Source organism: Myxocyprinus asiaticus, chromosome 2 (genome assembly GCF_019703515.2).
Source record: "Myxocyprinus asiaticus isolate MX2 ecotype Aquarium Trade chromosome 2, UBuf_Myxa_2, whole genome shotgun sequence".
NCBI classification, from domain to species: Eukaryota; Metazoa; Chordata; class Actinopteri; order Cypriniformes; family Catostomidae; genus Myxocyprinus; species Myxocyprinus asiaticus.
Genome location: NC_059345.1, coordinates 37,217,933 through 37,243,590, shown reverse-complemented (window position 1 = coordinate 37,243,590; position 25,658 = coordinate 37,217,933). Strand labels below are relative to the sequence as shown.

Here is a 25,658-nt window from a genome sequence, read left to right as displayed (position 1 = left end):
GCCTATTTGAAATAACTGGGTCGTCCATTTGAGTCCTCAGCTAGAGTTATGGCAGAGGTCAATATCCTATTCTTAAAACGGTCATTATAAACCTTGGCATAACTTATTTACCCAAAATATGTTGTAAATAATGTTCACAAACAAGATGGCCGAACCGGAAGCTCAGCCAACCAGCGAGTGTTTAGCATTGATAGTAAATCAGCCCCTGTTGAAGGAAGGAGAGGGAGAAGAGGAGAAAAGTTGCTGTCGGCGCCTCTGATATTTGATCACCTCTGGCGGATCTTTTGGGAACTGCTACTTGTAAACAGATGTCATATCTAGCACAAACTGGAGCTTGGCAAATTGAAAAGGTGTATAACAATCAGTAGCCACCCCAAAGATTTCAGATGCTTTGTTTAGTTGTCTTAAAGGAATATTCCAGGTTCAATAAAAGTTAAGTACAATCGACAGCATTTGTGGCATAAAGTTGATTACCAAAAATCTGTTACAGTGAGGCACTTACAATGGAAGTGAAAGGAGGCCAATCCATAACAACATACTCACTTTTTCAAAGTATAGCCACAAGACAAACAATGTGTTAACATGATTTTAGTGATAAAATCACTTCCTAACCTTTTCTGTGTAAAGTTAACAACTTCGACATAAAGATGTAATGTCAACAAACCCTAAAACAACTGTAAAAATTACTATTTAAAAGACTAATTTTTTAAACAAAAGTTAATGTTTTTATAAAATTATAAGCTTCACATGTTTGTTTTTAAACCCTCCAAAAATTGGCCCTATTCACTTCCATTGTAAGTGCCTCACTGCAACCTTGATTTTTGCTTTTACGGACAAGTAAAAAGTATTTTGTGTGGTTATCAACATTATGCTACAAATGCTGTCGATTGAGCTTAACTTGTATTGAACCCTGAATATTCATTTAAAGCTTCAGGTACCACAGTTTATACTTAAATTTTGACATGAGGAATACACATTTATGCTACCTTCAAGTTCAAAGTTGCAATAAAATAACATACAACACTTGTAAAATGTGCACATTTTTGTTTTTCAAAGGATAGTTCACCCAAAAATTATCAATCTTTGATTCTTGACAGGAATGAAAACAAGAAAATTACTTTAATAGTTTTCCAGCGTTTCATCAGTGGGACAAGCCAAAAACACTTTAAACAACTGTACTACCCCCTGAAGAGACAGCACATCTAAAACAAACATAAGAGTGTGCTGATGTGAATAAGGTCTATAATACTGTCTTGTTAGCCTGTCACCATTTTTTATCAATTTTCCATACAATGAAAATAAACGGTAGCCGAGGCTAATGTGCCTAAAAACTGTGTGCCACAGAAATTAAGTCATTTGGGTTTGGGACAACATGAGGGTGAGTAAATAATAGATTTTTTTCTTTTTGGGGTTAACAAATCATTAAGTACAATTTATCAATTATTCACATTTCAAAAAAACAAAAAAAAAAAAACCCTTCCATTACTTACAGCTGAGCTCACATCAGCATTCTCACTGAAACCACCCAAAATAGACATTAAAAAGAAATGGGCATCATAAGACAGCAAAACAATCTTAATTGAATTTATATCAAATGTACATTTCTAGATAAATAATTGAAGAGTTGTGGACTCCACTAAAGAGGCTATTCATTTAATTGAACTGCTCCACTATTTACACAAACCTTTTTAGTTTGAGCAATTAGGACACAAAGTGAATTACATTAAGGATTAACTTAGTCTTAATGAATAGCATTTATCTTGTGCAGCATCTTACATTAAAACCATTACATACAAAGGATTTTTATAACAAAAGGTTTATATATATATATATATATATATATATAAAAAAAAAAAAAAAAAAAAAAGTGTTCTGTCCCATCTGAAATTAAAAGCACTACAGTTTAGAGGGAAAAGGAAAACCAGTGTAAAAGGAATTCAATGAGAAATTATCTGCAACAAAATCAGGGCATATTTATGACCAACACAAACAAGTGAGGTGGTTTGTTGTGCTGGTAACCTTTAACATGTGCAAGTTACATTATTGAATAGAACAAGCTCTGCCTGACTTCAAGCCTCTGCATCGAAATGAATGAGAAGAGTCATTAGATCTATACTGGGAAAATTTTTACAGATAAAGCCATTTCAGCCATTTAAAAATCTTTTAAAGCTAAGTGAGTGTTGCAAATGTTCATAGAACTGCCTCAGAATTCAATTTATGTGGTTCAACACAGCAACAGTAGCTTAGCGCCCCTCCTGCTGGACAGACAGAGGTACTGAAGGTTCATGTCTGAAGGGGGTTGTCCTCTTTGCTAAAAGGCTGAGTGGTACCAGGCTTCACCCAAGACAGCCCAGACACCGGCAATCCTCTGTAATCCTCAGGTCGTCTCTACAACAACAAGAAGGCTGTCAAGCACCAAGGGTATAATTCACATTCTAACCAATACACTCAAAACATGGAGAAAGATGATAGGAAATGGGCTCTACAACCATTATATAATAATAATAATAATAATAATAATAATATTATTATTATTATTATTTCGCACACACGCAAATGCACAGAAAATAAGCTAATGCTTTACAATGAGGCGTGCATCAGATAGCAGGAAGCAGCCAGTTTTTACTTGGTTTTAGGGAGCAGCCAGGAGAGCGTCACACTCACTTTATGTGCAAACAGCCTCTCTTTTGCCTCCTCATGCACCGCTGGATTCCATGGAGAGAAGCTAGAGAAAGACAACAAAACCATGCATAAAAACAAATGAGCCAAAGTCTGGTGACTCGTCACTGAACTTTTAACCCCAAGAGCTCCTGGTTTCATTCACACACACACACACACACAAAGAACTAAGTTCTAAAACATGGTATATTACATTTGAGTGTTGCACTTACCTTACTGCATAAGGATCATCTATCTTGGGCTGGTCAAACAGGTGGCTATTGCAAAACTTTACACTGTCTACAACCTTGCTTTTGAAAAGCTGGATGTCTTCGTCATACCTGCACAGAACGTTTGGGCATTTGTAAACAAAAGCAGTCAAGTGTAGAGATTTGGGGGGTGGGGGGGAAGAAGCACAGCTAAGAGGAAATTAATCAATATATATTACATAAAAATAAAAAAACCCTCAACAGGCTTTCATCTTGCTGTGAGAGGCCAAGTCTGAGGTTGGACTAAACTTGTAAACACCATATGACTTCAGTCAAATACACAAGAATTTAAAATAAGCTTACAGAAGACCTGTTAGACAAACAAAAGACATTGTCCGGGCATACAGAAAAGAGATGCTTTATTGCACTCCTACATGGATAAAGCTGAAGCAACTTCAGTGGCATACACTCTTCATCAGTTAACGACTCATACATTTAGATTTAGAACTGTGGTTACTGTAATCAATTATATATTACTCACAGTACAGCGGCTTCTGGGTTAAGTGGATCCATGGTGTTGATCTTGTAGAAGAGTGTACGTGCGTACATAAGAACCTGCCAGATATGGTTGTGAGCTCGTCTGTAGTGCAAGGAAATGAAATGTGTAGTTTCAATAAAAATTAAATAAAATCACATTAGCAAAAATCACGTGTCGATCAAACTTTATGATAAAGGAAACAACTGGTGGGTTTGAGGAAGAAAACAAATCCATAGAAGTCAAAAAAAGAAAATCCAATCTTCCAACATATTCTGCTCAAAGCTCATGAGAAGTCTTTCCTTAATGCATCCTATTATTTGTGACATTGGTAAAATCTTCCAAGAAAGTTCCAGGCAGCACAATAAGAGATTAGGTTATCTTTTAACAAACCTCCATTTGGTGAAAGCTCTCCTCACATCAAGCTCACCAGAGACCGGGTCAACTAATGGGTGGAAAACTGGCATGTCAAAAACCACCCTCTGAAACAAGCATTAATGCAAAAAAATAAATCAGTTCTGAGGAAACCGAACAGTAATGACAAATAGGCATGGTCAGTTCTACATGACATTCTGCACTTCTAACATAGAAATCATAGATTCATAAGTGGAACTAAAGTTTACCCAAAACTGAAAAGTCTCATCATTTACTCAACCTCATATCATCCCAGATGTGTACGAGTTTCTTCTGCAGAAGATAAAGATTTTTAGAAGAATCTCAGCTCTGTAGGTCCATACAACGCAAGTTTTTTGGTCACCATTACTTTTGAAGCTAATTAAGGCAGCATGAAAGGAATCCATAAGACTTCAGTATTTTAATTAATGTCTTCTGAAGTGATCCAATCAATTTTGGGTGAGAACTGACCAAAATGTTGCTAATTTTGGACCGTTTTCACCAAAACAACAACAACTGGATCACTTTAGAAGACATGTATTAAACCAATGGACTCATATGATTACATTTATGCTGTCTTTGTGCTTTTTGGAGTTTCAAAGTTCTGGTCACCTTTAAACTTGCATTGTATGGACCTACAGAGCCGAAATATTCTAAAAGTCTGTTCTGCAGAAGAAAGAAATGCATATACATCTGGGACAGCATGAGGGTGAGTAAATGAGAGAATCTTCATTTATGGGTGAACTCCTTTAACACATTAAACAGGACTTAATTAAAACAAGTATTTACAACAGAAAGAGCTAAAAGAACAGAATAAGAACCACCTGCATCCTTAATGGGTTCTTTAAGGAGAAATTTTCAGATGGATAGAAATAATTTGCTACGTTAAAAAGCAGCATGTTCTGAAAGACATTAAATGGCTTAAAAAGGAACACCTCTGCTGGCTTAAAGAAATAATTCTAGAAGTGTGTGGGGCCAGTAACATTGCGTTTCTAGACACCACACCCTTTCTAATGATATCACATCATACAATTACAGTCATAAGACTGACAAATCAAACATTCCATTTAGCATAAAAAAAAGAAACTGGAAAGACACTACATCAAGGTTTGACTTATTTTTATTTTTTTTTAAACAGCTAACTTGGCAAACAGCAAAAAATTACATGCATGAGTTTTCCCCAACTCTAGAATTTAATCTGAAATGGTTTCATCCCTATACTCAACAGAACTATAAACATAAACCCACAGAGTATGGAATGAATACATGTAGCAGTACTTTGGTCACGCTACTGCAAATAATTCATTGGAAAGCAGAGTAAGGGTGTGCGGTACTTACAGGGCAGTCTCCGTCTGGGTAGTTATCAGGAATGTACACAGTAAACTTAAACACACCATCCTGGTACAAGCCGTGTCGAATGAAAATGACTCCAAACCACACTGGAACAAAGACATTGGAAGATACTTATAGCAAATCAGCAACAGATTCTTCTGGTAAGTTCCAAATCTTAATTCTGTTATTGAACATAGATAAATGGATAAATAAAAAAGCATCCCTTTTACAGAGACACTGCTCCAATGATACAAAAATTTATAAAAAGTACACACGAGGAATAATGCTGCATTCCATTCTAAGGCTGACGTGGGAGACTTCTACTTTGACATCTCCCACGTCGGCCCATATTGTCTTACGTTGCTTGTAAAATTATGTATAAATAAAACGGCAATGCGCCCATTTGTTTTACAGGTGTACAATTAATCAACAAAAAAAAAAATATATAATAATTTGCTAAGCTGGTTATCACCACATAATGTGGGAACTGACTCACTGATGCGTTTTATTTGCGTGAAATCAAATGTTCAATGAGTGCCTGTTCATATGGCATAATGCACCCGCATATCTTTGGAATTGTACGATTCTGCACATGAAGTTAGTTCATCACCAAGAGGTGTTCTTTTGCCCTTTTCCAAAGTAGGAACTTGAATGACACGGCAATATAACATTCTGGGAGGGCATCTGGGACATAAACAATAGAGTGGAACAGAAAACAGAAATGCTAGGTTCTTACTTAATGCTGATCTGTATGAAGGCTGTACATAGATGCCGGGGAGCTTCTGCTTGATCACCAATGTGCTGCAAGAGAGACAAGGTCATAAATGCCATTTTCATCTATACACTCCAAATATAAATGGAAATCATACTACATACACGTGTTGCTACCCAACTTGTTGCTTCAAAGTAAAAACTCAGGGTCGCTCAGGATTAATAAAAGTGATCCATATTTTTAGATAAATGTCATCAAATGGAAATAAAATCCAATCGCATCCAAAGCATAAGATTTTTTTTTTTTTTTTTTTTTGAAGACCCCATGAAATTACTTTGAGCAAAGTTTTCGGTCCTTCATTGAAGCCTTTATTGAAAAAGGAAGTTTGGGCGGAACAGATTCGAGCAGTCTTCAGTCACATCACATCCATGAACCATGATTTGATACTTGCTGGTCAGTTGTAGGGGGAGGAACATTGTTTTAAAGACCATTTTACTGGACAAATGTGTGTAGTGCAGCATAAGTCATCAATATTTTTGGTCAGTTTTCCCAGAAAGACTGTAAATATCAAATTTGCATATCTGCTAAAAGGGAATTGACAATGTTTAGGAGTACATAAGCATACAGATAACCTCAACGGTTTCAGTTTTTTGATGTAATCTTAGACAACACTACCAATAACGAATAAAGACCCACCACCCATCTCTAATGAAAAGCACAACAAGCCTAGGAACCTGAAATCCTAAATCACTCACATAAAGCACTGAGGAAAAGAGCATCACTCACAACTCAGCAAGTAGCGAGTACTCCAGGTAGAAAGGCCCATATGAGGCATGGGTACCATTAGCTGACTGTGTAGAGGCGGTTGAGGCAGCTTTAGTGATGGGGACTGCATTCTTTGGGATGGAGGGAAGCTGCTTCTTGCCAAACTGAGGTCGAGCTGGACTGGCTCTCTGCTCCCCCTGACCACTCTGCTCTTCGCCGTCAGATCTCTGCACACACACGGGATGTTACTAATTGTCCTAACAACTCTATAATCTTAAAATAGAGATTGCATCAAAATCTACCATAACTGTAGACAGCAGAGAGCAGTTTAATTTCACAGAGAACAGCCATTTAGTTCAAATGTATCCTAGCACAGCATCTTTTGTCAAAATATCTTGTGCACTTTTTTATAGATACTTTTGCATTTCACGTCGATTTGCTTTTATAATAACCAGTCTTAATCATGCTGATGGCCAAATGAAAGGCTACTGTATAGCATGGTCACGATTAGGGATGCACCGATCCGATACATGGATCGGTATCGGCTCCGATACTGAAGCTTTTAAACAGATCGGGTATCAGTCTGTCGAGCCTGATCCAAATCCAATATTGTGTGTTAGTCATGTTCGCTACTGTCAAGCTAAAAAAAAAAAAAAAAAAAAAGGATCTGAATCCTTTAAAGTCCAGATACAATTTAAAAACTCACCTTTTCTACTGAAGACTGGATTTACTGTTAATTTTGCTGCTATATTATCCAGTATACTAGTTAAAGTGTTTCTTAATAAGCTATACATTTATATTGAAATAGTGTAGTTAGAGGTTTGAGTTTTTACATATTAAAGAGTACTCCCAATTAGTTCCACACAATAATAAAGATATTCTAAATTGACTATATTAAAAAAAAAAAAAAAAAAAAAACCTGGTATCGGATCAGCCGATATGGAGATTTCTGATATCCGAAGAGAAAGTGGTATCGGTGCATCCCTAGTCATGATTATGAAATTTGACTGAGGATTAATTGTCAAACATAATTGCGGTTAATTGTCTGTTTTAGGGCTATGATGAATAACTTTTAGGGCTTTAACAATTAATTGTCTTATAAATGGTCATATTTCTAAAAGGTGCGTGTGTGCTACATACACCTTAAGTCATTCACATATTTAACTCAAAATATATAAAACAAATAATACAAGGATATGATTTCCCTTTAAGGCTTTAATAACTTGACATCAAAATAATATGTTTAATATTAAAATATATTTGTAAATACTTAGTGTCGCTCTTTATGGTCAAATTTGCCAATTTTACATTTACACTTTTCGGAACTCATTTGTTTTTATTTTTTTATAAAAATATATAATATCAAATACCTAGTTAATATATAATTTTATATTATGCAATAGTAAAATATTTGTCCCAATTTCTTCACTTTCATACATTATTTTAATGCGCTTTGATTTAACCCACAAAGCCTTATTTTATATGATGCAAAACCTTTCGTTTCATAATTCTCTCAGTCCACAGAAATGGAATAAGCGGGCATCTCCTCTGTCACTGCGTGTCATTAACACTGTGTGAATGAACCCGCTTTGACCAGGAACATTTGCCATTACACGATCGTGTAATGTGAAACCAGAGTGCTTTGCGTTCACCATCAAAGATTATATATTCGCATGAGTTTGCATGAGACTCTGCACTGGTGCTCTTCTGGACAGGAGCTGCTCTGGTTGACATCTGCGGTGTGGCTCAGTGACGCTCAGTTCAACTGATCCCATTCGATTTCAATGAGAGCAGAGCGACTTCCAGCGACACGAGTGCCAGTGACAGATGGCAACAGAGGTCGCAGTGGTGAGCGACAAGACAAAGTTGAGAAAAGTTTAACTTTATGCAAATGATGAGTGACAATCAGGAGCGACTACCAATGAGAGTGAAGACAGTGGAGCTCACATAATCCCACTCCAGGCAGTAAATGTGCGAGATACAGGAGTCGTGTAGGCAAGGCGGAGAAGATAAATGTTTCTGCGAACGATTTAACTGTTCCATTTCATTTGTCTGTAACCATATACATGGATATAGCCTGATAAAGTGTGGAAAAGGCGAGTTTGATTCATACATTGATAGAGCATTCATCTTGTTCACGACATGATGCATTGAGCACTGCTGCAGGTTATATAAAATCTGCTCGCTTTCCCCTGAAAAAAAGTTCAATTTTAGAGGCAATAGAACTCATCCCTTATCAAATTAGAATGATATAGTTTTACCAGCAGTATCATCTGTAATCACAGTTTCCAAAGCTACTTTGGCCAGACCTGCAGTCCAACAATAAAGCAACAGCAGTAGGAACGCCCACAAGCGACACAGATCGCAGAGTCTAAAGACACCAAGCGACACAGATCGCAGAGTCTAAAGACACCAAGCGACACAGATCGCAGAGTCTAAAGACACCAAGCGACAATGTCGCTTGCGATGTAAACAGGGCTAAATAGAAACAGATTCTCCAGCTGGACGCCACAGAACAGCATACAGCTTTCTGTAAAAATCCAACAATAATAAAACAGCTATATATAACAGAAGTAACTTACCTAAAATACTGCCTGTTATCATTCCAGTCATCATCTACAAAGTGCAACCCCTTAAATACTAAAAGCCAGTTACTTTTGAATACAGGAAGCTGCAATAATTTTCATATGCTTGACCCAAAGTCACCATTAAAAAAAAAAAATTCATCAGAACAGTCAGACACAAGGGTACATCCAGCTTTCATATGATCCTCAACAGAAACTTCAAAAGCATTCAAATACAACTAGTCCAAATATCTACCATAAATCAGTGCAGTTGGTCTGGTTTATTATTCAGCATCTCTTTAAAAACTGCTGAATTTAACACTTTTACAACAGCTGTGACTCCATACCAAAGTCCTGATGGCACCTATGCAAATTTACAACAAACAAGCTGTTACTACTTTTGCGGAGATCAGTCAAGAGCATAAGTTGAGTGCTAGTATTGTTATCATACAATTAGTCAGGAGGTTATTCTAGGAAAAGGGGTCAAAGGCTTTCATCTTTCTTTAAGACTAGCTTGCTCCTGCACTACATGAATGACATCACCTTTAAACCCTGAGCCTCCCACTTGATTCCTCAGTAAAGACACATGTTGTGAACCAGCTCATTTCTCTAACCCTGTGCAGAGACATTCAAACTTCAGGTGGGGGGGGGGGGGCCAAACAGCAAAAAAAAAAAAAAACAAATGGCAGATTAAGGGCATTTTTAGACTTGTAGCTTGTTTGATTTGTTCCAAAACAGGAGCTAAAATTGTTACAAATGTTGCATTTCCAATTGGTTCAGTTCACTTTCACAAAGCAACATTTCAAAACTATGTCAATAAGTCACATGTAAGCAAACTGTCCCCTTATTGGTCAGAATGTTTGTGCGCTGTTCTGGGATTAAGAACATCCATTGATATGGGACCGGTTAAAATTATATACCTGCAATTTGGTCAACTGTAACAGAATTCATGGTACAGAACGTGAATTCCAGTCAGAGGTTACACGGCAAAGACACGTATCCAACACACAAATGGTATGCAATGTAAAAGTTGCATCATGGCCATTTTTTCAGTCATTAGTTGCTTTTGCATTATTTCTGCATTGAAAAGTGCCTGTTCTCACGGTCACAGATCTGGCTCACAAACACACACAAAAAGCAGAGGTCACAGATTTTTTTTTTTGTCAAAAAGTTGCGCCGCTGTCCTACCCACGTTCTGCTGCCATCCGAGAGAAGCGATCGTAACAAAATTGCCCCAGGATTCCTAAAAAAAGCTCCTATTTTAAACATGACTATCTAAAATAGTCGCCTATATACTATAAAGACTATAGTATAAAGACTATATGCACGTTTTAATGATTAAATTACAGTGAAGTGATGACCTACAAATTTCTTCTCCAAAGATCCATTAGGTATGTTCATGGTTTATATAAGGAAATTGTTTTGTTTGTTGGTCCGTTGGGTCGTATTGCACTCACCACAAGCTAAATGTTCCAGGGTTCGTTTGCAATCGGTCCAAGACCACCTCATATAGGTGATCTCAGACCGATCATTTTGGTGCAGATCCGAGTGCGACTGTCCCGTTCATGCACGCCTAAACTAACCAAACTAAGGGAGAAAACAAACCAGGTTCCAAAACAAATGCTCCAAATGAGCCAGGTGTGAAAACACCCTAAATTTAAATGTTTTAGCTACGTTCCATGATAAGACATACTTACCTTTCGACCAGCGTTTGTCGACATGCTCCAGAATGGGTTCATTACTCATTGAGCTCTCGATGGGTGTATGTTCGTCCACTTTTGGTGGCATCCGAAAAATTTACTGTGAGAGAAGAGCGAGATAGAGAGAGAGAAAGAAAGTGCTGATGAGAGCCTGGACATTTGGAGAACACAATGGGCAACCTGATGCTGTAGGGCAGCTGGTGGCAATCCAATCCCCACTAGCAAAGATAAATCACTCTGTATGAGCTAGTAGGAAATTCAGGGAACTGAAACCCAATGCACAATTATAACGCATTTCTACAGTTAGTAAACATTCTGTGGGATGGCAACATTCTTCCTGTTATTACCTTACCAAACAGATAGAGTTTTGAATAGCCAGATCACGGTTTTAGCATAAACGACCGACATTTTTTAACATTATAACCAAGGTGAGGGTGTAGCGACATAAGAGACTGACAAACAGATGCCAAAATCGGAGACACTGGAAGAACAGAAACAAGAGCTGTTCGGACTCTTCAGCCTTGGGTGGATCACAGATAAACTTCAGCGTTTGATGAAGGCATGTCTTATTCTTGTCTGACAGGATATTTGTGACGGGAGCCTCTATTTAGCACTAAAACCACCAGACCTAACGAGTTTCACTTACCTGAGCCAAACTAATGTCATTTGGCTGAACACGTTACACATTAACTCGTCAGGATATTAAATAATTAGTTTATATATTTTTTTTTTTTTTTTTTTTCGCTTTTTTACTGTACAGTTAAGTAAACAACCGACAACACTGTTATCCGAATAATCTCACAAATACCAAACACACCTCAAACGAGCTTGATGGGAAAAGGCGGGACATAAACACGACTGAGGAACTGTGATTGGCTCTCACTGTGAGTGGCACGTCCATTACTCTATCACATTTTCAATACAACAAGCCACAAGATTAAATATCTGCAAATATTTGACACATACCGAGAATATGCGACGGAACGTAGTAATTAAATAACATCTACCGGCATAGTTTATGGTACATGTAGCACGAGTAAGCTTTAAACCAGCTGCCAAAAGTCTTGCCATACGTTGTATGGTATGTAGCTGAGCGTTTCTTCAGACGCGAGCTGCAGATGTTCAGGAGATAACACCGTTAAACATGAATAAATATCTTATCGATTAGAATGGGCTTTGTGAAACTTACCGTGTAGAACTCAAGACATTTCACACATTTTTTACAACACGTATCCACCCTTCCTGTTGCCTGACCGAACGGAATGTGCTAGTTTCCTGTCACTGGTTTATAGAGAAGCGTGTGAGATTCTATTGGTGCATTCTCCTGTCAATCATGTCAGACCAAGGTAACGAGTTTTCATTGGTCGCTTTAATGTGAAATTTATACGAGAGCTTCATTGGTTGTCAATAGGAATGTGTTGTAAAATGTAGACATTTACACTTACTCTAGTCTAGTACGTACGTACTCCCATTTTAACTGAAATAACCTATAAATTCTCTTGATCCTCGAGTCATTATACTAAATATTTTATCCATGTGTATGTAGGTGTTTTTGTAGTTTGTAGATATTATGTTCCTGAGAATTGTATATGCGTGTTCATTATTCCTTGTTGATTTATACTTTCAAGGGTAGGTTTGTACATACATTTTCTTGAATAAAGCATTGAAAAAATTTCATTTCTATCAATGCTTAATTGAAGAAAATACACTTAATAGAAAGAAAGAAATAGTTTTGGCACATTGGCAAATGGTTTACTGATTTTGCTACGTCTCTGTACGACAAAAGATGGTGTCAAACACTCAGAATTGTGAACTCAACAAAGCTCGTTCGGGATGAGCAAGTTCTGAAGACGGTGATCACGGGCAGGTGTTTCCGTTTAGAAATTAGTCCGAATTGTGACGTCATGACGACGTATGTCTAAAAATGTCCCGCGAGAGCGAGGTGGCCGCAGTTGTAGCAGGCAGGTGGCGCAGTTGCTTCTTCCGAGTTGTGCACGATGGGAAATGACTTGCTGATGACGCAGCTTAATGCTCATTGGCTTAAACAACCGTGATGCTTCGTTATCTTCTAAAGTGTTCGATTTATTTATTTATTTATTTTTATCTCTAATATCATGTTTTTATGTGTATAAATTATCTGTGAATATTCCCAACACTTTGACAGTGCGATCTATGAATGGGATATATGATTTTTATCATATTTCTGAAATATATAAGATACGTGTCTTTATTAAACTATAAATGGATGGAAAGACACGTCTTATTGGCGAAATTAAATAACAGATACATTGAGCGTCTTTTTCGTCATATTTATTTTCATTTAAAGCAACAGAATTTAAAATTATATCCACTTTATCAGCAAGAGCGCAAGAACTTGAATCCCGCGATATCTGACTTTGATCTCGAAGGTGTTTGATCCTCTTCGAGAAGTGAGAAATGTCCGACTTGACAGCGCGTATTTCACTCCTCCCCTGACTGCAGGAGTCTACTCTCGTCTACTTTCAAAGCAAGGCGTTTGGCATCTCTTTCACAGTCTAACTTAATCTTCTCCGAAAAGGTACACATGCTCAGAATAAAAAAGTGCGATCAGTATAATTTAGCAAGATTGGCAGTACAGTATATTAACCACTGCATTTCCCTGTAGAAGATCAATAAGACTGCCATCGATGGCATTAATTATGTCATTACATAGAGAGCGTACATGGTTATAAAGTTCTTTTAGTTCTCTTATATAGACAATATCTCAGTGGCCTACTCTAGCTAAAAAAAAAAAAAAAAAAAAAAAAATGCTTTTCAATTACCAGACTGTTGTAATTCTTTGCTTGTTTACTTTTAGTAACTGCTCTGTAATCTTTGGTACATGGTAATTGATTGATTGATTGACTGATTGGTTGATTCAGATTAACAATTTTTATTGATTCACATATCTGAACATAGAAAAACAAAAAATATATATACACAGAATCAACATGAACCCCCACTATTACCCCTCCCAATCCCCAATCCCACCCTGGCCCCCAACAACATCCCAGTGGTGGTACATGATATAGACACACAGACACACACACACACACACACACACACAAAAAAAAAAAATATATATATATATATATATATATATATATATATATATATATATATATATATATATAATCACACATCCATAAATAACTTGTTTCTCCATGAACAAGTTAAACTTCCCCAATCTTCTAAATCACCTTTCTTCAAAGGCCACCACCCTCCCATCTCTGAGCACCACTCCTGAAATGAGGGCACTCCAGCTGACCTCCAAACCCTTAAAAGTATCTGTCTGGCAATCATAACATTGGTTAAGACCCAACTCTTTATGTGTCTATTTTCAACATCGATGATCGCCCCATAATCCAAAATACAGAGTCTGGGGAAAAATTATACCTGAGTGCCCAATACATCACACACCAAACTCTGAACCTTCAACCAAAACTCCTGGATCTTAACACACCCTCAAAAGACATGGGTCTTGATTGGCATCGCCAGCAGGTGGGTGTGTCTTTAAGACCAAGCCTATACAATCTAGAGGGGGTCCAATAGAACCGATGTAAAATCTTGATTTGCTTAAGGCGCACCCTTGCGTTTCTAGATGCAGACTTGACATTTTTTTAGAATCCTAGTCCACACTCCCTCCTCAAATTCCAAGTTTAAATCTTTCTCCCATAATCTTTTGAGAGAAATTGAAGCTCCGTCCTCCAGACTCAGAATTAGCAGGGAGTAATACACTGTAATACAGTAGTGCCTCATGACCTTTTCCAAAAGCAATAATCACCACTCCCATAGTATCTGCCACTTTAGGGGGGTGTATGCTATTCCCAAAAATAGTACAGAGCAAGTGGCGCAGCTGTAAAAAACTGAGATCTGGGGATCCCAAAATGTTGAACCAAATTTTCAAAGGATCTCAACACACTACTCTCATACAGGTCACCGAGTGTAGTAGCCCCCCTCACAATCCACTCTGACCAACAGAAAGGGGACTTACTAATACATAATTTGGGGTTCAGCCATAAGCTCGAGGCAACGTTTAGATAAATATCCGAATTAAACACTCTGGACACTTTTGTCCATACTGAGTGCAAATATGAGATAACGGGGTGTAATTTAACTTCTCCGGTTAATTTGATAGAAAGGCTTTGCAATGGCAAAATTGGGGCAAGAACTTCCTGTTCAATACAAAACCAGGGAGATGGAAGCAACCAATGAGCCAAATGTGTAAATAGATAAAACTCCACTTTCTGCGACAAAATAGTATTATATCTGTATTTCAATTGGGTCAATTCTCTGAGGCCATCAGGCGACATTGGGCACTTCAGCTCTGCCTCAGCACTTTTAATATTCCCTTCCAACTCCAGGAGTTCTGATTTTTTGATGAATGAGGTATACTGTATGATCCGACCCCTAAGAACTGCCTTAAGTGCCTCCCAAGCCATGCCCACAGAGGACACTGAGGACCAGTTGGTCTCCATATAAACATTGATTTCAGCCTTTAACATTTGTTGGAAATCAGGATTTTGCAAAAGGGATACATTAAAGCGCCAGCTATATGATTTCTTTTCTCTATATGTGGCAACACCTCTAAACTCACCAGGACGTGATCTGAGACTAAGATGTTTCCAATTGAGCAATCAACAACAGATGAAATGATGGACTTAGATATATATATTAAAAAATCTATTCTAGAATAAATCTTATGGACTGATGGAAAAAATGTATAGTCCCTACCAGATGGGTTCAGAAGTCTCCAAATATCTGCAAGACCAAGATTTTTACACAGAACTTCAGTGCAAAGCAACCCTCCGTCGATGCAAAAGTTTCTTGAAGCAATGTTATTCCACAAAATGGACTCCAGCCGCTAGGTGGAACCAACACAAAAAGAAACAAAAAAGGCACCTAGCATCCTCGGACAGTCAAGTAAATGTTTAGTGAGTCAAGCTCACTTTACTGCAATGTAAGAAACACACCATGACTTCCTCAGTCCATTGATTTTATGAAAGACGTCAATTGTTGTGGGCATGTAAATATTTTGTGGCCATCCTTAGTATATATTCTCAGTTTGGCCGGGAACATCAGTGCAAAATGTGACCTTCCGTTGATGTAAGAGATTCTTGCATTCCTTGAATCGATCACGTTTTTCTCTTTTCGAATTCGCAAAGTCTGGGAACAAGAAAATGATGTGGTTCTTCCAAGAAAGCCTTCCTTTACTCCTAGCCTCGCACACGAGATCTTTATCAGATGATCTCAGAAATTTGGCCAGAATTGATTGGGGCCTGTCTCCCTCAGCAGATCTCCGAGCCAGGACTCTGTGAGCTCGCTCGATTTCCAGCTTATGGCTTGTTATGTCGAGCAGACTCGGGAAGAGCTCGCCTTCTTCGTTCTCAGGAATTCCAACAATTCAGACACTGTTTCGCCGGCTACGATTCTCAAGGTCTTCCAGTTTTTCCCAAAAGCGTTCCAAATCTACTTTGGTCGCTAGCGGATTAGCAGCTAATTCCCTCTCCAATGACTCCAGATAATCAATCCGTTTCCTGACGTCCCCCATTTTTGTAACCAACTCAGTGAATTTCGTCTCCATGGAAGTGATCGATCGATGTATTACAGCAAGATCCTCCAAGTCTGCACCGACCTTCGCCAGCATTGCCGGCATACTCGACAGCTGATGCTGAATCTCTCCCACCACACCGTCCAAACTGAGTCCCTGGTCTGCGGCCCTGTCAGGGGTGTCAGCTTGAGCACGTAAGTGTCTTTTAATGTCTCCAGAGCCCAATGATTTTGAATTCTTTGACATATTGACCTCACAGAACAGTTATGCAACAGGGTGTATCAAATCTTACCGGTTTATGACACAAAAAGAATGAAAAACTAGCAAAGTGCGCAGAGCTCGCTGTTCACACATCCGACCCTCGCATGGCGTCACGCGATTCGATTGATTGGTTGATTGATTGATTGATTTCTTCAGGGCTATGCCTAATAATAATTTATGAGGGACATAGAGAAAAAGAAAAAACTAATTTACTGCTTCGCCGATTTACCTAATTGAGGAAAATGACATTGTCCAAGACTGAAAGTGGAAGTTAATTATTGACTTAATTATTGTTTAATTATCTGATTCCATTTTGTATTCTACACAGTCTGTTAATAAAAGTAATTGACCTATGGTTTTTCTATGCAACCGGTAAACAAGGCAAGGTCATTCACACTTTTGACACATACAACTTGCTAAAATAAAATGGACTTAATTTGAATGCATTCCACTTGCATTTCTCAAATGTCAGTGTTGGACATGAATATTGAAAGTGGCCTGGAATTCTAATGCATATGTAATATATGTTAATAATGTTGACAGCACAGAGATGATTATTTGCTTTAAAGTATTCCCAGAGTATCAGCCACAGTAAGGTTTTGCTCCATTAGACAGTTGTTTTAAACAAAACAAACAACACTATTGAGTGGCTGGGTTACTGTTTCGTCCATGTTTTGTTTGCATTGATTAACGTACCAAACATCTTAAAACGCAGACACTCAGTGGGCCATTGTGTTCAAACTGCAGATGAAAAATATCCTGTGCTCATCCTCGCCATCACTCTGCGTCTCCTCTGAGACACTAACGGCCTGCTTATTCTGATCTGCAATTTGGTTTAAATGACAGTTAAAAATTGCAATTGGCAGCCCCCCAGTGAAATATGCCATGACAGCAAAAGCCATAAAGGAGGCAGAACGAATGACTTCGCGTCCAGATAATAAGTAATAACAATGTTAGTTTGAATAAGAAAAGCCAGAGCCAGATTCAGATGCAATATTCATTTTTGGAATATGCACGACTAGGGAGAGCGGGTAGAAAAAAGTGGAGAAAAAAACATCAACCAAGTCCCACACAGAGCAATAGTCTTGTCTTATCCCTTAGGCTATGGCCCGGCTAGCACCTCGTTGCAGCAATTATTTGCAATAATGACTGCAGTTCAAATAAGCCTGGAGATTTTATTAAACCAAATGAGGAAATCTTCAGTGTATTATCACCTTGTGATTGACAGTGACAAGTGTTGGGCAGGCTCAGATGTGAGTGTGATGAAGAAGCTCTCGGCAAAGCTCTCAATAATGTTCCCCTTGATAAAGTTGCCGATTGGACTCCAGTGAGGAGAGAGAGAGAGCAGAAGAGAGAGTAGAAGTGCACGCATATTCTCATTGTCAAGAGTTGGTTACAGGAGCAAGGGTAGAAAGAGGAGCAAATAATCTGGCAGGGCTGAAAGTCTCTTACATTACCTGGCTGGCATTTTACTGCACTAATGAAAATGAGATCCATTGTGCCCGATGATGTGCATAGATTTTACTATATGTTAGTAATAATGAAAGAGAAATATTCAGATTAAATGCAAAGGTCATTCATAGAACAGGCTAAGCTTTCCTAAGCTGCAACCTTTACAGCCAACCTGTGATGCAGATGAAGAACAAAGAGGAGGAGTGAAAAAAAAGAGAGAGATTGCTATGTCTTAGTATGGGCAAAGGAGGGAGACATTGCACTGTTCTTCAGCTGCGGTCACACACACATCCCATCTCCTGTCTTTTTGTGCACTAAATGTCTTTTGTCTAAAACAGTGTAACATGTCAGCCTCCATAGCACTTTCTGACAATAGTATGGGCCATGCTGAGTAGATTACTTCTGAATTGTAATCTGGTACTGATGATAAATGACACGACTAAAATTGTAGTCAATAACATAATCTCTTGGATTACATTTTAAAGTAATCCAATCTGATTGCTTTTAGATTACTTTTGGATTACTTGTGACCTAATTCTTGTTTATTTGATGTCACATGCATTTGAGTAGAATAAGCTTGTACAATTCTGACAATGTTGCTTAAATGCATAAAGAAAAATATGAAATGGACCAAAATATGAGAGTTGATTTGATTTGATTTGAGTTTGTTTGTTTTACCTGCTATTTGTCTATTTATGAGAAAAATTTAAAAAGGCACTTAAAATGATCTTACCCTGGCAATTTTGGCATTACAAACACCATCCATGTGTGGTAATGTGTGGTTAAAAAAAAGTCTTAAAAGTTGTCACCAAAGCAAAAGCGCATTCATGTACATTTTTTAAACCGAGTACAAAAGCAATTCGCAAAACTAAAACTAACTTCACAGCACTAATGCAATCGGTTTGCCATTTATGTGTGGATTCCTGGTCCATCTTCATTCTAATTATGATCAATAAATGATGAACAATTTATTGCCTTTGCCTGATTAATCTGCAATAATGTAATCCATAATAAAGTAACAACAATCTGATTATGAGTATTTTAAAATGTAATTTATCCTAGTACTTGATTTTTGTAATCTAATTACGTAATCTATATTACATGTAATCCATTACTATGCAGCACTGACAATGGGTGATATATTGTGTGGTGTATGCAGACTTTCTAAGATACTGTAGTAGTACAAATTATTTTATAACTGAAGAGGATTATAACAGGATTATTTTAGCAGCCAATAAGTCATTTAGCAGACACTTAAGAATAACTTTAGATAATGTGTCCTGCTCATGGTGCAACGGCGATGGAGTGTAACTTTCTAACTCTCCAACCATCCCCACTTGCAACTGTTGATAACAGACACTTTACAGCCAACACTAAACCAGCTGAAATCTATGACAGCACTATTTAATCGATAATCAAATGAAATAAAATCTAATTGTGTGCAGTGAGCATGAATGACATCATAATAGGCCTTTGTTAGCTGTGTATTATGTAAAGCCAATCTCAACAGATTTAAACACAGAATAGCATTATAAACATGCATGAAACCAGAGTCCACACTACAAGTGCACAGATATGATTATGAAGTATTCTCTTTTTAGGCTGAACGGTAGAGCATACTTCTTTTTTTAGACTCAGGCAGAGTAAGGGAGAGCTCAGTTGCTTTGGAAGACAGAGCTCACATTATTGTCTGCAGTATGTGTATGAGTGAGTAAGTGATGTGGGCTCTATGTCCGCATATGCATTGCACACGCCACCATTTATTAGAGCCGTGCACTAAGTACAGGCCATGTTATTGGATTTGAGTACCGGCTCCCAGACACGTTCTCTGGCGCTGGATATATATAAAGATGAAGCAATCTCATTTAATAACACCCAAACTAATAAAAGGCAGAGAAGATTTGAAATTAAATTTATGAATATTGCTCAGCAGCAGGGGTTATCCCAAAAAGGCAGGCTTGAGCTGTCAGTCTAGATGCAGACGAGTTCTTATTAGGTTCAGACAGGCTTCTAGAGAAACAGGGAGAACTCTGCCACAACCTTCAAAAGCAGGAACAGAGAAAGCACAGTGACTTATCAGAGGTCTCGGGGTCACCATATTAAACAGGAGTAAATTAGAGGTCTGAACAAAAGCTTTCTGTGTAAATTCACAAATGTTTATGTATAGTACAGTACAGATCACTTCATATGTCATGTTTTGTGTCTATATACGAAATGCTGGTATGTTTTCTTCAGTAGAAAGGTTTCCGTCCATCCATCCATCCATCCATCTATCTATCTATCTATCTATCTGTCTGTCTGTCTGTCTGTCTGTCTATCTATCTATCTATCTATCTATCAACAACAACAATAATAATAACTATAACAATAATAATAACTAGGCTATAATAATAATAATAATAATAATAATAACAATAAAAATAATAATAATAATAATAATTATTATTATTATTATCTTTCTAGTTTTTTACTATTATCCATAGAGTGTAGAGCAGCATTTTCATTATGTTGTATACTGGTCTGTGAGTATTTTCCCGGTAGATGATCCGGCCACCTAATGAGCGAAATCCGCTGATTGGCTGCAGGCATCGATCGGCACGTCTATCTTCCGCTGCACTTCCCACACTTCCATCATCAGATGCAGCCGAGCAATTGATTAGCGAGTGAGTCAATGAGGAAGTCTCTTTGGAAACATATTCATTTATGTGTGTATGCAGATAACTTAGAAGTCCATTACCGTGATTACCTTTGAGGGTTGGTGGAACAACAGATGCTCAAGGACAGCTCATTCAATATTACTTAGTGGAGAGCACCTGTCGACACTTTGAGCAAGATATGAGATGTTCCGACGAAGCAGTTTAACGTCGTTAATATTTGTCAGTCTTAATCGATAACGAAATGTCATACTTTAAGTTACCAACTCTGGTTAGATAATAAATTGGAAATATTTTTTTAAAATCTGTATACCGGTCCAAATATTGAACGGTTCAAGCCTGGTCAATGTTGTTAATATTACTTGAAGTGAAGGTTTCTAGACACAAGAGGCCGCTCTAATACAGCGTACATCATTTGTCATCCTAAAGCAATTTATAGGGTAAATGTCTCAAGCCTGAAATGCAAAATTCAGAGTGCTGCATAGCCACTATTTATTTTCCCTCATACCATATAGACTATGGTGATGCCCAGTTTAAAAACACATGTCCTCGTAATTATCTTCAGCAAAAAGGTAGCTACCGTTGCACAGTCTAGATGGTATAGTAAAGCCATGGTATTTTTTATATAGGCCTATACCGTGGAAAATGTCCAATGGTAATACCATGGTATTTTTGGTATTATCTACCTATTACCACATATTATTTATTTATTTATTTATTTTTTTTTATGTAGTCTAGTCAAGCAATCCTTAGCATGATTGCTTCTAAAAAGAAGAACATGTTTTTTGCAGTCTCATTCTCTTGCATCTGTGCGATTTGGATGACTAGTTTCATGGATACGGTGGCATAACACATTATAATTATTAATAGAGAGATGAGCTTTATTTTAGCTTGTAAAATGTGATATAGGGGGCTTGGTAAAAGGGGGTAAATAGGATTATGTTCCTTTGTAAAGGATGTGGCTACAGAGGCATCAAAGCATGCACACGCAGACTAGAAGAGTACTGTAGGCTACACTAAATGCAATCCAATTTATTTAAGAACTATTGTCAATAACCTCAAATGATCTCATAGCGCTCAGTATAGAATAGTCTTACTGCTCACACCTACATTATACTATTTTGAAAATGCACTATACATTATTTTTAAACAGATGGTTTCTGTTTAAAGCTAGGTAATATTATGTAAAAAGTAGGCTACATATTATAGCCTAGCCTACACACTTCTGTTAGCTTCATCGGCAGACTTCTGTACAACACAACCATAAGCATAATTCATGACACAAAACGAAATGAAAAGTTTAAGTGAAACAGTTTGCATTGGGATTGAATTAAATGCTAATTCGTTCCCAAACTAAGCCCTCAAACAATCTCCTCTCCTCATTTTTTCCCTCTGATTATTTTTTCCACACGGATGCGCCCATTCATTAAACTAAAATTATAAACATAAAGGATATCGCGGTATTAATATTTCCTCTTTTTGTTAAAGCTCAATCAACCATAATGTCCTAATTTTTCTCTCCGAACCTCATTTCACATTATCTCGCTAACCAAATATGGGTGTCCCAAAAGGGATTTATTTCATTTATTGGGATTATTGAATTAAATTAAACTAGACACTTAACACAGTTGGGGCACAGCGAGCCCATCTACTTAAAGCTGCACTTAAGTGTGATTTAGGAAAATGCATTCGACTTTAATTCGCGAGGCATCAGCAGTCAACTGCTTTTGCCTAAATTGCACTTAAAGATGTTCAGTAGCAAAGAGGGCACTGAAGTGCACGAGGTACGTTCACGATTCACGCGATTATTTCCTGTTCACACAGTCATCCATGTGTTTACATAATTTTGAAACTGATCTGTTTCATGTGACGTCAATGTATGACTGTGCCGGCATGTTTGTGACCAAAAATTCCATATTTCTTTATTTTGCTACGCTGTGGCATGCGGCAAAAGCCGGCGAAAATTTTGTTTCTATTTATAAATCTTACAAAAGGTGATACTGCTGTTTAATTACCAGAGCCAATATTTAACTTTTCTTTCAATAAAGTTTTATCTTTTAAGTGACCGCTTCATTTCCCCAAAGTCAAGCAGTGATGAGAGAGCACTTTGAGGTCTTTGCTCATTTATTCAGATTCTCATGTCAGTTATCTATACACGTCTACTATATTTATAACATACTCAAGTCGGAAAAAAATAAACTGGAAACGCACATAGGACGATGTTGTTCATAACACCCAGACTGCAAAAAAGGTATGCCATAACACATTGTAATAAATAAAAAGCACTATAATGTGAATATATAGAACATATTTCAAGTGTATAATGCCATTCAGTAAACAACACACCATAAGATCTTGAAGCACAGACTTTATTCACACCGCCAGACTACAATGTAAACATATTAGTCTTATTCACTAAACTGTCTCGGTTGCTTTCTGTGTATTCTTCATGAGTTAAAGCAGCTCTTACATTCATACAGATGGGATCATCTCAGACATTTTGTAATTTTTTGACCAATTATCAGAGCTGAAAACAAGAGGAAAACTTTCATAACTTGAGAGATGTTTACGGTGATGTACCGGTAGGCGTGTGTACTCACCGGTCACACATCACACTCGCCAGTGTATGGAGATGAATCACGGATAAAATATATTTTAATGTCCGTAAAAGTCAAATTTGCCAATATTTGTGCTGACCTCAGACCTGTATACACATTTCCAGGGACTTTGCCTGGACAAAAAGCATTTTTTTTAATGTTTTTCTTGAGATAGATTTACAGGTGATTTTCCATTCACCACCATTGTTTTCTCCCGCTGATGGTCACAAATGTGGCTGCTGCGGGGAAAAAGTGACGTCAATGAAACAGGTCAATAGGGCAAGCTCCAGAAGTAATTTGTGGCTCACACACACAAGTTTTGCAAACCTAATATTAAAAAAATTATAATAAAGGAACTGAGACATTGTGCTGGTAGACGGGAAGGAAAGTCAATAAAAAGTATTCACTCTTCGCAGTACAGAATACCATAAAAAAAAAAAAAAAGAATATAAAATACTCATGAAATCCAATGTTTCAAAGCTCTGTAGCTTCTTTTGAGCAGCCTGGGTATCTTATTTTGTCCAAAATTAAAAGTAGCCTTTTTTCCAAATTATAACTCAAAATTGAGTACATAATACATTATTTTCTGCTTTATGTTCATGCACAAACAGGTACAAGCCACTGTTTTTCCCTGCCTATGGTAATTCAATATGTAAGCAGCAGGTGGGAGCCTTTCTCTATCACTGACACAGTGCTTCTCTCCTGGGCTGAACTTCTAAACCCCATCTCTGTGATGCTGCTTTCCTTCTCATGCCTGTGAAATACACTCCCTATTAAAATGATTTTAAAAGGCAGCACCACGGTTATAACCGTCTTTTCCCTAAAGCCGGTGCCACACACAACACCATGTGGTTGCTGTCCAAACTAAGGCATGGCACTTTCCTCCCCGATCGCCACGGTTACAGACCCATTCCTGCCAGAGGCAATTATAGCCCTAACCAAGTGTGAGGTCTGAGAGACCCAATCACTGCTAATAAGATCAAGACTTTATGTTATACCACCCTCCAACACCTCTCTCTCTCTCTCTCTCTCTCTCTCTCTCTCTCTCTCTCTCTCACTTTCTTTCTTTCTTAGAACATAATGAAGAGTGTAAGTGGCAGTTATTTATTTACTTATTCTCTGGGCATCATTAAAGGTGCACTCAGTAATTTTTTCTTCAGTAAAAAAAGTTAAAATCCTAAAGACATGAATTATAATTTTGCAATAGATGGCTGTGCATACTTTCCGGATGCACTGTATATGTAGGAAATCATGACCACTCACATTAAAATGAAGACTCCAGTCATATCAGGAACCTTATAAAAGCTGTTTTATTTTGCATGGAGAGGGTCCACACATGTGGGCTGCCATGTTATAATCACATGACCAGCCGAATACTACGCACTTAATCTAAGTAACCCTCCTGTTATTTGACACATTCACTCATTGATTAAAATAATTATGGTTGACTGTGAATACTAAATTTCTACAATGGCATCTGAAACTGAAAACATCTCGGTTACATATGTAACCTTGGTTTGCTGAGATGAAGGGAACAAGACATTGAATCATGCTGACGCATAAGGGAAATTCCTTTTCCAATGACCTAGTTGAAACCCTTCTACAATACCAGCAATTCTAAGATTGGCTGTGGTGCTTAAGCCCCGCCCTTAAAGCCCCGTTTAAGCACATCGCTCGTACCTCAAAAAACTCGGAGTCTGTTCCCTTCATCTCAGGGAACCGAGGTTACATACGTAACCGAGATGTTCCCTTACGATTCAGTTCACTCAACATGCGTCATGCTGATCCCAGAGAGGGATACCGAAGCATAATATGCCGCAGTCCTGCACAGGCGGAGCCGGCACATGTGATCAGCGTTTCCATGGGAACGCTGATCATTCTCGGGGAGATGCTGATCACAGCAATGATTTACTCACCTGTTCCACCTGCTTCACTCTGATTGCACTCCCTACTTATTCCTTGTGTTTCCCCTCTTTCTTTGCCAGTTTATTGTTTGCTGTCAAATGTTAACTGTGCTCTCTTGTGTAGTTGGAGCTTGCTCGTGTGTCTGTTGGTCTGTAGAGGTGTGGTTATCTTCCCATTTGCCATCGCCTTCGCCAGTCCTGTTGCCCAATTCCTGTGGAGGAGGATTCCTTGGTCTCTTCCTGCATCTCGGGGGAGAATTTCTTCTGGGCTTCAACAGAGTCCAGAGGCTCAAACGGGGGCCTCACAGGTGCTTTTAGGACCAAAGTTAGGTCTCAAGTTGGGACTGTAGCCG

General features: G+C 37.9%; 1 protein-coding gene across 1 annotated transcript; it reads right to left on the bottom strand.

Annotated features, from left to right (window-relative positions):
- Window positions 1–1,100: 1,100 nt before the first annotated feature.
- Window positions 1,101–12,152, bottom strand: LOC127416045 (AKT-interacting protein-like). Its single transcript, XM_051655156.1, has 10 exons — window positions 12,058–12,152; window positions 10,866–10,968; window positions 6,626–6,831; window positions 5,864–5,928; window positions 5,134–5,234; window positions 3,796–3,884; window positions 3,409–3,507; window positions 2,892–2,999; window positions 2,665–2,725; window positions 1,101–2,388 (listed from the first exon to the last, which is right to left on the bottom strand). The coding sequence occupies exons 2-10, from the start codon at window positions 10,905–10,907 to the stop codon at window positions 2,284–2,286; spliced, it is 876 nt and encodes a 291-aa protein (XP_051511116.1). The 5' UTR covers window positions 10,908–10,968; window positions 12,058–12,152; the 3' UTR covers window positions 1,101–2,283.
- Window positions 12,153–25,658: the final 13,506 nt, after the last annotated feature.